The sequence below is a fragment of the Eucyclogobius newberryi genome, unplaced genomic scaffold (genome assembly GCF_026437365.1).
Source record: "Eucyclogobius newberryi isolate DKJ021-1_F unplaced genomic scaffold, fEucNew1.0.hap1 SCAF_17, whole genome shotgun sequence".
NCBI classification, from domain to species: domain Eukaryota; kingdom Metazoa; phylum Chordata; class Actinopteri; order Gobiiformes; family Gobiidae; genus Eucyclogobius; species Eucyclogobius newberryi.
The window spans coordinates 7,397,073-7,410,317 of NW_027315801.1; the positions used below are offsets into that span (position 1 = coordinate 7,397,073).

Sequence of the window (13,245 nt, forward strand, 5' to 3'; positions counted from 1 at the left end):
GAGAACAGCCTCGTGATTGGTCGAACTGAAACACGTGATGCGTCATTGTCGCTGTGCGTCCTGTTAGCGTGTATGTTAGCTCGAAGCTAAAGCTAAAAACAGTTTATAAAATGTCCGCAGGTCAAACACTGAGAGTTTTGGTAAATGCGCGGCTGACTGCGGCTGCGGAAGAGATATTTGCGCTGTTTGAAAGAACGACAGCGGAGTTTGAGGAGGAACTGCGCCGCTCCAGAGAAGAGAACCAGAGGAAACAAGAGCTGCTGGACTCGGTGCTGAGCCAAGGTCTGGACCTGGGTCTAAACCATGAAATCCTGAAAACGACACGAATTAAGGATGCACAGAGCATCAAACAGGAGGAAGAATCTATGTAAGATCAACCATTTTAAACTCTTATAACATTTATTTTACTGTCAAACATTTAAAATTGTAGAGCATTTTTAGGGTGCAAACCTTTCTGGAGGGTCAATCTCAAGTGACCTGAGAACAGGACTGATGTGATGGTACTTCCTGGTTCTAGTCAGGACCTGAGCAGCAGCGTTCTGGATGTACTGCAGCTGTTTTACAGCTCGTTTGGAGAGGCCAGTGAGCAGACCGTTACGGTAGTCTAATCTACTGGAGACAAACGCATGGATAAGTCTCTCCAAATCTGGTTTAGACACTATATTTTTGTGGCTGTCAAAGTTCAAGTCTGAGTCCATTATTATCCCCAGATTTCGAACTTTGTTTGTTGATTTTAGAGCGAGACTCTGGAGGTGATCGCTAACACTTTCTCTTTGTTTCTCCTAAGAAGATGATTTGAGTCTTGTCTGAGTTCAGCTGGAGAAAGTTGTTTTGCTTCCACACACTGATCTGTTGGCAGTGTTGTGCCTGAACGCGTCCATTGAACAAAAGTTCATTCTTTTTAATTTCGTACAATAAGGTGTCAGACTTCTAGAGACTTCCAGGCGAAAAACACACCGTTATGTTGCCCAACCAGATCTTATGCCTGGCATGTGTGAGAGCTCCGAAGTTGTAGAGGCCGATAGCGCAGATAGAGATTTCGCGCAAAGAGTCGCCCTACGACCAGTTACGTGAGTTTTATGATAAGGTCGGTGAGAATGGGAACAATCTTAACATTTCTGTGCAAACTTTGCCTAGCAAGTTTTCCCTCATGTTTTTGAGAATATACTGTGGGGTTGAAAGCTACTACAGCTACTACTTCTACTTCTACTTCTACTACTACTACTACTACTACTACTACTACTACTACTACTACTACTACTACTACTACTACTACTACTACTACTACTACTAATACTGCTGACCTTCAGTGTGAATGTAAATCCTGGGTAAGGATTCAAAATTGGATATGAAGATGAAATCTGACACATAGTTTCAGCATTAAACTAATAAAATAATTGCTGCCTGTGGTTGTATATGGGCTGTGGAAATAATTTAGAAAGATTATAGCATAATATTTAAAAAATAACTGAACTAGTTCAATTTAAAATGTGTGAACTATGAACTGAACTCGTTCATGTAGAAAGTGAACTTTCCCAACACTGTCTGTTGGATGCAGTGACAGAGTGAATCCCAAGCCTTGAAATAATTATTTTTACGTCCCTGTCAACATGAGAGGTACCGATCATTTGGTACCTGTCATGGCTAATTCTGAATCGGTCACAAGGAAAGGAAAACAGAATAACATAATTAATGAAAAATTTACTTTTATTAACATGTCTCTTTATCATTTACAGGCTGAGAAATAGATTTTCAAAGTTAGGGGCCAGGGGGGCCCCTACCTAAAAAAGTTAGGGGCCCGCCAGCAATTTCAGGGGCCCACAAGCGTCATAAGAACAAGATGAATGTGTTGTTTTAAACCTGGTTATTAGCATGTAAAACAATTTAAAGTACTTTTATCTGTTATTTGATAAGAAGAACACAAATACTGAATCATATAAACCAGAGATCATGATCTTTAATACTGTTTAATTTAATATAATAATGTTTCTTAGATACAAAATAAATACTGTTTACAACATTTGACACAAGGAGATCTTGTGGAATATATAAAATCACAGCCTACAAAATAAACTACTAACATATATACATTGCCCCGATGCTAACAACTCCAAAGGGGGTGGGGCCCTTGGGGCTCTTGGATACTTCCACATTGACATTGTCCCTAATGTGCAAAATTACAGCTTTTGTTGCAAACAACTTTAAAAAGACTGAATTGCGAACTGAGGAGAGATTGACGCCCGCCAACCTCGATATCACTTGCAAAATTAGACCGGGCATTTCCGAGTACAACCGAACGCAGCGGCCAATCAGATGCCCGCTTTCATCGACATTAGATCACGGACACCGCTCGGCCAATGAGAAGCGAGAAGACTGCGAAGCGGCATGTCTGTCAAAACAAAACTTAAGCGATGGAAATGCCCGCGCACATGCGCTCTGCTGCCTTCCTCCGCTGTATAACTACAGCAATAATCGTGGTCTGTAGTATAGCGCGCCCGAGTTTGTGCATAGGAATCGCTTTGGGCATGTTCACCGCGCTGTTTTTGCCCATTAAAAATATATATTACGGCGAAAAATTTGCGTCGGTCATTGTGTCCGGAGCATTGATTTTGGAGTCGGTCAAAACTGATTTTTGCGCCGGTCATTGACCGTGTCCGGCCCGTTATTTCGAGGCTTGGAATCCACTGGTCCAGATTCACCTGTCGACAGTGAAACATAGATCTGACTCGTCTGCATCATTGTGATAGGACACATATTCACTGCGTATCAGCTGATCTAATGGCAGCATGTAGAGGATGAACAGAAGGGGTCCCAGGACTGACCCTTGGGGCACCCCACAGGTCAGGAGCATGTGGTCTGAGACACAAATGCCCCTGATAGGACCTTAAACAGTTTAAGGCAGTGCCAGTGATGCCCACCCAGTCCTCTTGTCTCTGTAAGAGGGTCCCGTGATGGACAGTGTCAAAAGCAGCACTCAGATCTAACAGAACTAAAAAAGAGAGTAGAGGACCTCAAACTAAACAAGCTGTTGATAAACAACTTTTTCAAGGACTTTTTTCACCTGTCAATCATGCCCATCTGAACTCCGGTAGATTAAACCAGTGACCAGACTCACAGATTTGTAAAGATTACGTTTGAACAGGCAAATTCTGTGGAACATTCTAGGCAAAGTAGTAACACCTCAATGAATTAATTTTGTGAGAGCTAGGGACCGTGTGTTTGACACTCGGACCTGCAGTGTGGGGGACCTGCAGTGTGGGGGTGCCCCTTGGCACTGTCCTCGCGCCCTTTCTCTTCACCCTCTACACTGCAGACCTCAGACACGACACAGACAGCTGTGTCCTGCAGAAGTTCTTTGACCACTCTGCCATCATCGGACTCATCACGGACGACGATAATGCGGAGTAGAGAGGACTGGAGCAGGACTTTGTGGACTGGTGTTAGCAGAACCACCTCCTCATTAACGCGGGGAAGACCAAGGAGATGGTGGTGGACTTCCACAGACGCCACTCTGCTGCCCCCTCACCAGTGAATTGAGAGAGTGGACTCATACAAGTACCTGGGTGTTCATCTGAACCACAAACTGGACTGGACTCATATCACAGACGCACTGTACAGGAAGAGCCAGAGTCGGTTCTACCTCCTGAGGAGACTCAGGTATTTTGGAGTGACAGGGCCACTCCTGAAGACCTTCTCTGACTCTGTGGTGGCATCAGCTCCTGTACGGTGTGGCCTGCTGGAGCAGCAGCATCACAGTGAGGGAGAGGAAGAAGCTGGACAAAGCTCCGTCCTGGGCTGGGCTCTGGACTCGGGGCAGGAGGTGGGGGACAGGAGGGTCCTGGCTGAACTCGTATCTATGCTGGACCTTGAGTGTCGCCCCCTGCAGGACACTGTCCGGTCTGCAGAGCAGCTTCAGTGACAGACTGATCCACCCTCGCTGTGTGAAGGAGACGTTTAACAGGTCTTTCCTTCTGCTGCTGTCAGACTCAAAAACAAACACTGTTAGCCCTGAACATGTGCAATACTGTCATACCCATGTGCAATACTGTCAAACCCATGTGCAATACTGTCATACCCATGTGCAATACTGTCATACCCATGTGCAATACTGACATACCCATGTGCAATACTGACATAAGCATGTGCAATACTATCATACCCATGTGCAATACTATCATACCCATGTGCAATACTATCATACCCATGTGCAATACTATCATACCCATGTGCAATACTGACTTTATCATGTGCTATACCAGGGGTGTCAAACTCATTTGGGCCGCGGGCCGAATTTCGACGCTCAGGCTGGGTCGCGGTCCGAACATAACTTAAAACATGAAACTATTAAAAATATAAGAAACAAAAAGCTTTATATTGCCTACGCTGTTTTGAAGCAATTACTGGATCGATTAAAAAAAAATTACAAAACTTTGTTCTCATAAACTGAAATGTATTTCAGAAAAACAAGTGTAATTTCACCAATAGTGTACTTCAGTTTATGTGCATTACAACTTCAGTTGATCTACAGTTCTACACAGAGATAAACATTTGACTTTATAAGAAAATAAACTTCTCACGATCTAAAAAAACCTTTTAAATGTACTAACTAACATTTCTACGCCTGTGTAATTATCTGTACACCTGAACTGACACACCACTAAACTTCTGCTCAAAAGTGCTTAAAGTGCACTTCTCCCTCGGCAGCTCACACAGCAGTGCAGCAGAGCCCCGTGCGGGAGGGGCGGCCACCGGCGGCATTGTGGGACGCGTAGTTTTAGCGATAGAAATGGTTACGGATGTAACTACGGTTCGATTAAAAAATATATATATAAATTCAAAATGTTCAGCGGCCCAGATTAAAACGTCTGGTGGGCCAGATTTGGCACCTATGTGCTATACTGACTTTATCATGTGCAATACTGACATACCCATGTGCAATACTGTCATACCCATGTGCAATACTGTCATACCCATGTGCAATACTGACATACCCATGTGCAATACTGACATACCCATGTGCAATACTGTCATACCCATGTGCAATACTGACATACCCATGTGCAATACTGACATACCCATGTGCAATACTGTCATACCCATGTGCAATACTGTCATACCCATGTGCAATACTGACATACCCATGTGCAATACTGACATACCCATGTGCAATACTGTCATACCCATGTGCAATACTGTCATACCCATGTGCAATACTGACATACCCATGTGCAATACTGTCATACCCATGTGCAATACTGTCATAATCATGTGCAATAAATAATAATGTGCAATACTGTCATATTCATGTTCAATACTGTTTTTTTCAATATTCTCTGTCCATATAACAGCTGTAAATAAGAGTGTCACTATTGTTATTATTATGGCCGTGGCTGGAGAGCCGCGGCGCGGTCAATCAGCCGCGCAGTTTCAGGGACCGCGGCATTTCCCTTATAGCCTCATGGCTAACCCTAACCTTAAATTAACCTTAACCCTAACGTTAACCCAGCGCGGTCTAAAACGGCGCTAAAACGCGGTCAAATAGCGGCGCAGTTTCAGGAGCCGCGGCGCGCGGCCGGTACAAAAATAACATGGCAGTTTCGGCCGCAGCTCTGCAGACACTCCCTATTATTATATAGTATAAGAGGTTTTTCTTTAAGTGTGTTTTTTTTTATAAGTTATTTGTTTTTTATTGCTTACTTCTGTGCCTACTTTGTGTTGCAACACTGGAATTTCCCCATTGTGGGACAAATAAAGGCTTATCTTATCTTAAGACGAGCAGGTGGCCAACCCTCCACCCGAAAAAGTGACACAGTGCATCTTTAAATGTTTTTCAGGTGGAGCCCAGTGTCCAGTTCTGCCTGTGTGAAGAGAGAAAAGTCCTCGTTGCTCCAACAAAGTGAGCACAGAGAGGAGCCACAGGGAGAAGAGCCACATCTATACCCACAGACCGAGGGACAGCCTTCTGACACGGATAACGATGAAGACTGGAGAGCACCATTCAGCTGTTCAGGAGCAGAGGTGGAGACAGAGGCTGATGGAAGCTCATCTGCACTAAACAAACACAAGTCTGAACCAGAGACAACGAGCGTCACTGCAAACACCAGAGACATGACGGGGACGTGTGAAAGAGCCGCACAGACGCGACACAAGTGCTCCATTTGCAAAAAGACGTTTCAGAGTAAGTATTATTTAAAAGACCACGCCAGAGTTCACACAGGGGAGCGACCATACAGCTGTTCTGTTTGTGGAAAAAGGTTCACTGTCTGTTCTACACTCACACTACACATGAGAACGCACACGGGGGAAAGACCTTTCGGCTGTCCCATCTGTGGGAAAACATTTAGTCAAAGGACTCATCTAAACGGGCACATCAGAGTACATACAGGAGACAGACCTTTCAGCTGTTCAGTCTGTGAGAAACCCTTTCGTAGAAGATATGATCTCAAAAAACATTTCACCACACACGAGAACAAAGACTTTGTGACGCAGAACCAGACGATGTAAATGGACATTTATTCATCCCCCGATGCCAAAATTTCTTCTTTTTTAAAAACCGGGAGGAGCGAAAAGACAAAAGTGAAGAGTCGTCCACAGAAACTCTGGGATCATCACATTTTCTGGTACTGTCCTGCTGCTCATAAACATTGGACTGAGATGAAGTCACTGCAGACAACATCATCATCACCACACTCAAGTTCAGAACGATGCACTTGGGCCTCAGAACTCCTGCCATGGACACAATGAATACCTTTTAGTGAAGAAGGTTAAAGAACGTCATGACTGAACTGGAGGAAGCCGACTGTTCCGACAGTCGAGGACGTGATATACGTTATGATTGACACTTGAAAAATTGAAGGAAAAAAAAGACATTTGGATTTTTTATGGACAATAATATATGTTTAGATTGTATTTTGTATTAACTGGATGGTTTTATTTTATATTTCCTTACTTTCTGTGTCATGTTTCCTGTTCCTGTTTTATGTGTTTAAAAAAACAAACAAAAAGAGTCCGTCTGGCAAATGTGTTCATTTTCCTGATTTAGCAGCGCCTCGTGTGACCAATAGCATTACATTGGAAACTCGCCTATTCTTTGTTGAAAGCAGAAGATGGAGCTCTTCTTCAGTGGAAGTCACAGAGAAATGATCATTTTATGTTGCTAAACATTAAATAAAACGTATAAACTATATTAATGACAATAATAAAAAATCATAATAAAAGCAAACGATCAATTACTTCCGTGTTGTGGGAGAACAGCCTTGTGAATGGTCCAAATGAAACACGTGACGCGTCATTGTCGCTGTGCGTCCGGTTAGCGTGTATGTTAGCTCGAAGCTAAAGCTAAAAACAGTTTGTAAAATGTCCGCAGGTCAAACACTGAGAGTTTTGGTAAATGCGCGGCTGACTGCGGCTGCGGAAGAGATATTTGCGCTGTTTGAAAGAACGACAGCGGAGTTTGAGGAGGAACTGCGCCGCTCCAGAGAAGAGAACCAGAGGAAACAAGAGCTGCTGGACTCGGTGCTGAGCCAAGGTCTGGACCTGGGTCTGGACCTGGGTCTAAACCATGAAATCCTGAAAACGACACGGATTAAGGATGCACAGAGCATCAAACAGGAGGAAGAATCTATGTAAGATAAACCATCTTAAACTCTTCTAACATTATTTTACTGTCAAACATTTAAAATTGTAGAGCATTTTTAGGGTGCAAACCTTTCTGGAGGGTCAATCCCAAGTGACCTTAGAACAGGACTGATGTGATGGTACTTCCTGGTTCTAGTCAGGACACGAGCAGCAGCGTTCTGGATGTACTGCAGCTGTTTTACAGCTCGTTTGGAGAGGCCAGTGAGCAGACCGTTACGGTAGTCTAATCTACTGGAGACAAACGCATGGATAAGTCTCTCCAAATCTGGTTTAGACACTATATTTTTGTGGCTGTCAAAGTTCAAGTCTGAGTCCATTATTACCCCCAGATTTCTAACTCGGTTTGTAGGTTTTAGAGCGAGACTCTGGAGGTGACCGCTAACACTTTCTCTTTGTTTCTGTGGGACAAAAACGATGATTTCAGTCTTGTCTGAGTTCAGCTGGAGAAAGTTGTTTTGCATCCACACACTGATCTGTTGGATGCAGTGACAGAGTGAATCCACTGGTCCATATTCACCTGCCGACAGTAAAACATAGATCTGACTCGTCTGCATCATTGTGATAGGACACATTGTCACTGCGTATCAGCTGACCTAACTGCAGCATGTAGAGGATGACCAGAAGGGGTCCCATGACTGACCCTTGGGGCACCCCACAGGTCAGGCGCATGTGGTCTGAGACACAAAGTACTTCCTGTCTTCCAGATAGAACCTTAACCAGTTTAGGGCGGGGCCAGTGATGCCCACCCAGTCCTCTTGTCTCTGTAAGAGAGTGCAATGATGGACAGTGTCAAAAGCAGCACTCAGATCTAACGGAACTTAAAAAAAAGAGTGGAAGACCTCAAACTGAATAAGCTGTTGTGAAAAAAGTCCTTGGAAAAAGGTTTTTATCCTGTCAATCATGAACTGAACTCCAGGAGATTAAACCGGTGACCAGACTCACAGCTTTGTAAAGATTAAGTTTGAACAGGCAAATTCGGTGGAACATTCTAGGCAAAGTAGTAACACAGTGGTCCCCAAACTACGGCCCGCGGGCCACATCCAGCCCGTTGGGCCTTTCAATCCGGCCCGCCAAGCTTGTACAAGTTATGTTAAAAAAATGTTTTTTTTTTTGTTTTTTTTTCTGCCGTAGGCTTTATTAGACAGTAGATGGAATGAGAAAGAAAGGAAGGGGAATGATGAGAGCGAAAGGAGGACATGCAGCAAATGTCGGAGTCGGTGTTCAAACTCACGATACTGTGGCTGGCCGATAATTTTACCTTTCGCCTGTAATGCCCATATTTCCCCAAGAGATGGCCACTGTTCCCTCTAAGCTGCGCGCCTGCACAGCTGTGCACTGCTCGCACATAGTGCACTGCTCGCACATAGTACACTCGCACATAGTGCACTGCTCGCACTTAGTGCGCGCACAAGAAAATCTATGGCGCGCAGAAAATAAAATTTACCACAAACGGCCACCGGGGCCAATCAAGTAGAAAGCGCAAGTTTTTGACATACTGAAGAAGACTCTTGTGGACAGTAGTAGACAGTAGATAATTAATCATTATTTAATGCATTTGGAAAACAATTTCTACATCAAGCCTTGCATTTGTAGCTTTGTTACAAGTTACAGGTCAAATCTTGCGTGTAATTTATAGTAATTCATTAGTTCACACAAACACAGCATATTTTCCTGGCCCGGCCCCTCGGCCAAATTTTAGAACCCAATGTGGCCCTCGAGTCAAAAAGTTTGGGGATCACTGTAGTAACACGACATGACCTCCCCTACCCCTAGCCTCCTCTACCCCATTGCCTACTCTTCTACCCCCTGTTACATCCCCATCTTTTTCTCTCTACTTCTTCTGTCTTGTTCATTTTATCTGTATATTAATGTGTATTGTACGTGTTGTCCCCCCCTGTCTGTAAATACCCCCCCCTTTTTTATTATGTTCAGCGTCTTTGGGTCACTGAAAAGCGCTATATAAATAAAAGTTATTATTATTATTATTATTATTATTAACACCTCAATGAAGGAATTTTGTGAGAGCCAGGAACTGTGTGTCTGACACTCGGACCTGCAGTTTGGGGGTGCCCCAGCAGGCTGAGAAATAGATTTTCAAAGTTAGGGGCCAGGGGGGCCACCTATCTACAAAAGATAGGGGCCCCCCAGCAATTTCAGGGGCCCACAAGCGCGTGCGGCATCGCAGCGTCATAAGATGTGTTGTTTTAAACCTGGTTGTTAGCATGTAAAACAATTTAAAATACTTTTATCTGTTATTTGATGTGAAGAGCACAAATACTGAATCATATAAACCAGAGATCATGATCTTTAAAACTGTTTAATTCAATATAATAATGTTTCTTACATACAAAATAAATACTGTTTACAGCATTTGACACAAGGAGATCTTGTGGAATATATAAAATTACATCCTACAAAATAAACTACTAACATAATATACATTTGCCCCGAAAATTAGACCGGGCATTTCCGAGGACACATGAACGCAGTGGCCAATCAGATGCCCGCTTTCATCGATATTACGTCACGGAGACTGCTCGGCCAATGAGAAGCGAGAAGACGTGCGAAGTGGGCATGTCTGTCAAAACAAAACTTAAGCGATGAAAATGCCCCAAATATGGCCAAATTACTAGTTAAATCTTGATTTTTTTTCGAGGAGGGGCACGGCGGGCCCCCTCCTATTTCAAACCGCGGGCCCGCCGGAGATTCAACTGCTTGTGGGCCCCGGGCCCCCGTCTAATTCGCAGCCTGCCCAGGGCACCGTCCTCGCGCCCTTTCTCTTCACCCTCTACACTGCAGACTTCAGACACGACACGGACAGCTGTGTCCTGCAGAAGTTCTCTGACGACTCCGCCATCATCGGGCTCATCACAGACGACGATGACGCGGAGTACAGAGGACTGGAGCAGGACTTTGTGGACTGGTGTCAGCGGAACCACCTCCTCATTAACGCGGGGAAGACCAAGGAGATGGTGGTGGACTTCCACAGACGCCACCCCACTGCCCCCTCACCAGTGAACATCCAGGGAAGGGACATTGAGAGAGTGGACTCATACAAGTACCTGTGTGTTCATCTGAACCACAAACTGGACTGGACTCATAACACAGACTGTACAGGAAGAGCCAGAGTCGGTTCTACCTCCTGAGGAGACTCAGGTATTTTGGAGTGACAGGGCCACTCCTGAAGACCTTCTCTGACTCTGTGGTGGCATCAGCTCCTGTACGGTGTGGCCTGCTGGAGCAGCAGCATCACAGTGAGGGAGAGGAAGAAGCTGGACAAAGCTCCGTCCTGGGCTGGGCTCTGGACTCGGGGCAGGAGGTGGGGGACAGGAGGGTCCTGGTTAAACTCACATCTATGCTGGACCTTGAGTGTCGCCCCCTGCAGGACACTCTGTCCGCTCTGCAGAGCAGCTTCAGTGACAGACTGATCCACCCTCGCTGTGTGAAGGAGACGTTTCACAGGTCTTTCCTTCTGCTGCTGTCAGACTCAAAAACAAACACTGTTAGCCCTGAACATGTGCAATACTGTCATACCCATGTGCAATACTGACATACCCATGTGCAATACTGTCATACCCATGTGCAATACTGACATACCCATGTGCAATACTGTCATACCCATGTGCAATACTGACATACCCATGTGCAATACTGTCATACCCATGTGCAATACTGTTTTTTCCCCCCAATATTCTCTGTCCATATAACAGCTGTAAATAAGAGTGTCACTATTGTTGTTATTATATAGTATAAGAGGTTTTTTAAAAGAGTTTTTCTATAAGAGTGTTTTTTTTTAGGGAGTGTCTGCAGAGCCGCGGCGCGCGGCCGAAAAAGCCATGTTATTTTTGTGCCGGCCGCGCGCCGCGGCTCCTGAAACTGCGCCGCTATTTGACTTTTAGCGCCGTTTTAGACAGCGCCGGGTTAGGGTTAAGGTTAGGGTTAGCCATGAGGCTATAACGGGCTATAAGGGAAATGCTGCGGTCCCTGAAACTGCGCAGCCATTTGACCGCGCCGCGGCTCTCCAGCCACGGCCTTTTTTTAATACGTTATTTGTTGTGTATTGTTTACTTCTATGCCTACTTTGTGTTGCAACACTGGAATTTCCCCATTGTGGTTCAAATAAGATAAGATTTTCCTTTATTGTCCCACATGGGGAAATCTCATTGATGCAACGCAGGTAGATACAGAGGTAGATACAGGTAAATAATAGATACAAATAAAGGCTTATCTTATTTTAAGACGAGCAGGTGGCGAACCCTCCACCCGAAAAGTGACACAGTGCATCTTTAAATGTTTTTCAGGTGGAGCACAGTGTCTAGTTCTGCATGTGTGAAGAGAGAAGAGTCCTCGTGGCTCCAACAAAGTGAGCACAGAGAGGAGCCACAGGGAGAAGAGCCACATCTACACCCACAGACCGAGGGACAGCCTTCTGACACGGACAACGATGAAGACTGGAGAGCACCATTCAGCTGTTCAGGAGCAGAGGTGGAAACAGAGGCTGATGGAATCAGCTCATCTGCACTAAACAAACACAGGTCTGAACCAGAGACAACGAGCGTCACTGCAAACACCAGAGACATGACGGGGACGTGTGAAAGAGCCGCACAGACGCGACACAAGTGCTCCATTTGCAAAAAGACGTTTCAGAGTAAGTATTATTTAAAAGACCACGCCAGAGTTCACACAGGGGAGCGACCATACAGCTGTTCTGTTTGTGGAAAAAGGTTCACCGTCTGTTCTACACTCACACTACACATGAGAACGCACACGGGGGAAAGACCTTTCGGCTGTCCCATCTGTGGGAAAACATTTAGTCAAAGGTCTCATCTAAACAGGCACATCAGAGTACATACAGGAGACAGACCTTTCAGCTGTTCAGTCTGTGAGAAAGCCTTTCGTAGAAGATATAATCTCAAAAAACATTTCACCACACACGAGAACAAAGACTTTGTGACGCAGAACCAGACGCTGTAAATGGACATTTATTCATCCCCCGATGAACAAATGCCAAAATGTCTTCTTTTTTTAAAAACCAGGAGGAGCGAAAAGACAAAAGCGAAGAGTCGTCCACAGAAACTCTGGGATCATCACGTGTTCTGAGACTGTCCTGCTGCTCATAAACATTTGACTGAGATGAAGTCACTGCAGACAACATCATCATCACCACACTCAAGTTCAGAACGATGTACTTGGGCCTCAGAACTCCTGCCATGGACACAATGAATACCTTTTAGTGAAGAAGGTCAAAGAAGGTCATGACTGAACTGAACTGGACTGAACTGGAGGAAGCCGACTGTTCCGACAGTCGAGGACGTGATGTACGTTATGATTGACACTTGAATTTTTTTTTTAAAATGACATTTGGACTTTAAAAAATGACATCTTTGACCTCCTTTTTATGGACAATATTATATGCTTATATTTCATTTTGTATCAACTGGATACTTTTATTTTATATTTCCTTACTTTCTGTGTCATGTTTCCTGTTCCTGTTTCATGTGTTTTAACAAACAAATAAAAAAGAGTCCGTCTGGAAAATGTGTTCATTTCATTCTCCTGTATCCAATGAGGACAGCAGCTTCGTGTGACCGAAACTCGCCAATTCTT

At 44.5% G+C, this 13,245-nt stretch overlaps 2 protein-coding genes across 2 annotated transcripts; both read left to right on the plus strand.

Moving 5' to 3' along the window:
• The first annotated feature begins 110 nt into the window (after positions 1-110).
• LOC140362516 (uncharacterized) lies at positions 111-6,834 on the plus strand. The gene is made up of 3 exons (XM_072448602.1): positions 111-282; positions 977-1,070; positions 5,835-6,834. Exons 1-3 carry the CDS (start codon positions 111-113, stop codon positions 6,502-6,504), a joined length of 936 nt encoding a protein of 311 aa, XP_072304703.1. The 3' UTR covers positions 6,505-6,834.
• Positions 6,835-7,356: 522 nt separating this feature from the next.
• Positions 7,357-13,021, plus strand: LOC140362517 (uncharacterized). Its single transcript, XM_072448604.1, has 2 exons — positions 7,357-7,625; positions 11,940-13,021. Exons 1-2 carry the CDS (start codon positions 7,357-7,359, stop codon positions 12,610-12,612), a joined length of 942 nt encoding a protein of 313 aa, XP_072304705.1. The 3' UTR covers positions 12,613-13,021.
• Positions 13,022-13,245: the final 224 nt, after the last annotated feature.

Bases quoted from the DNA above. Each gene is read 5' to 3' on its own strand.
- LOC140362516 (XM_072448602.1), top strand. From the start codon at position 111: ATGTCCGCAGGTCAAACACTGAGAGTTTTGGTAAATGCGCGGCTGACT. The intron at 283-976 runs GTCTGGACCTGG...TTGCCCAACCAG, and splicing joins GGACTCGGTGCTGAGCCAAG to ATCTTATGCCTGGCATGTGT. The intron at 1,071-5,834 runs GTGAGTTTTATG...AATGTTTTTCAG, and splicing joins GTCGCCCTACGACCAGTTAC to GTGGAGCCCAGTGTCCAGTT.
- LOC140362517 (XM_072448604.1), top strand. From the start codon at position 7,357: ATGTCCGCAGGTCAAACACTGAGAGTTTTGGTAAATGCGCGGCTGACT. The intron at 7,626-11,939 runs GTAAGATAAACC...AATGTTTTTCAG, and splicing joins AAACAGGAGGAAGAATCTAT to GTGGAGCACAGTGTCTAGTT.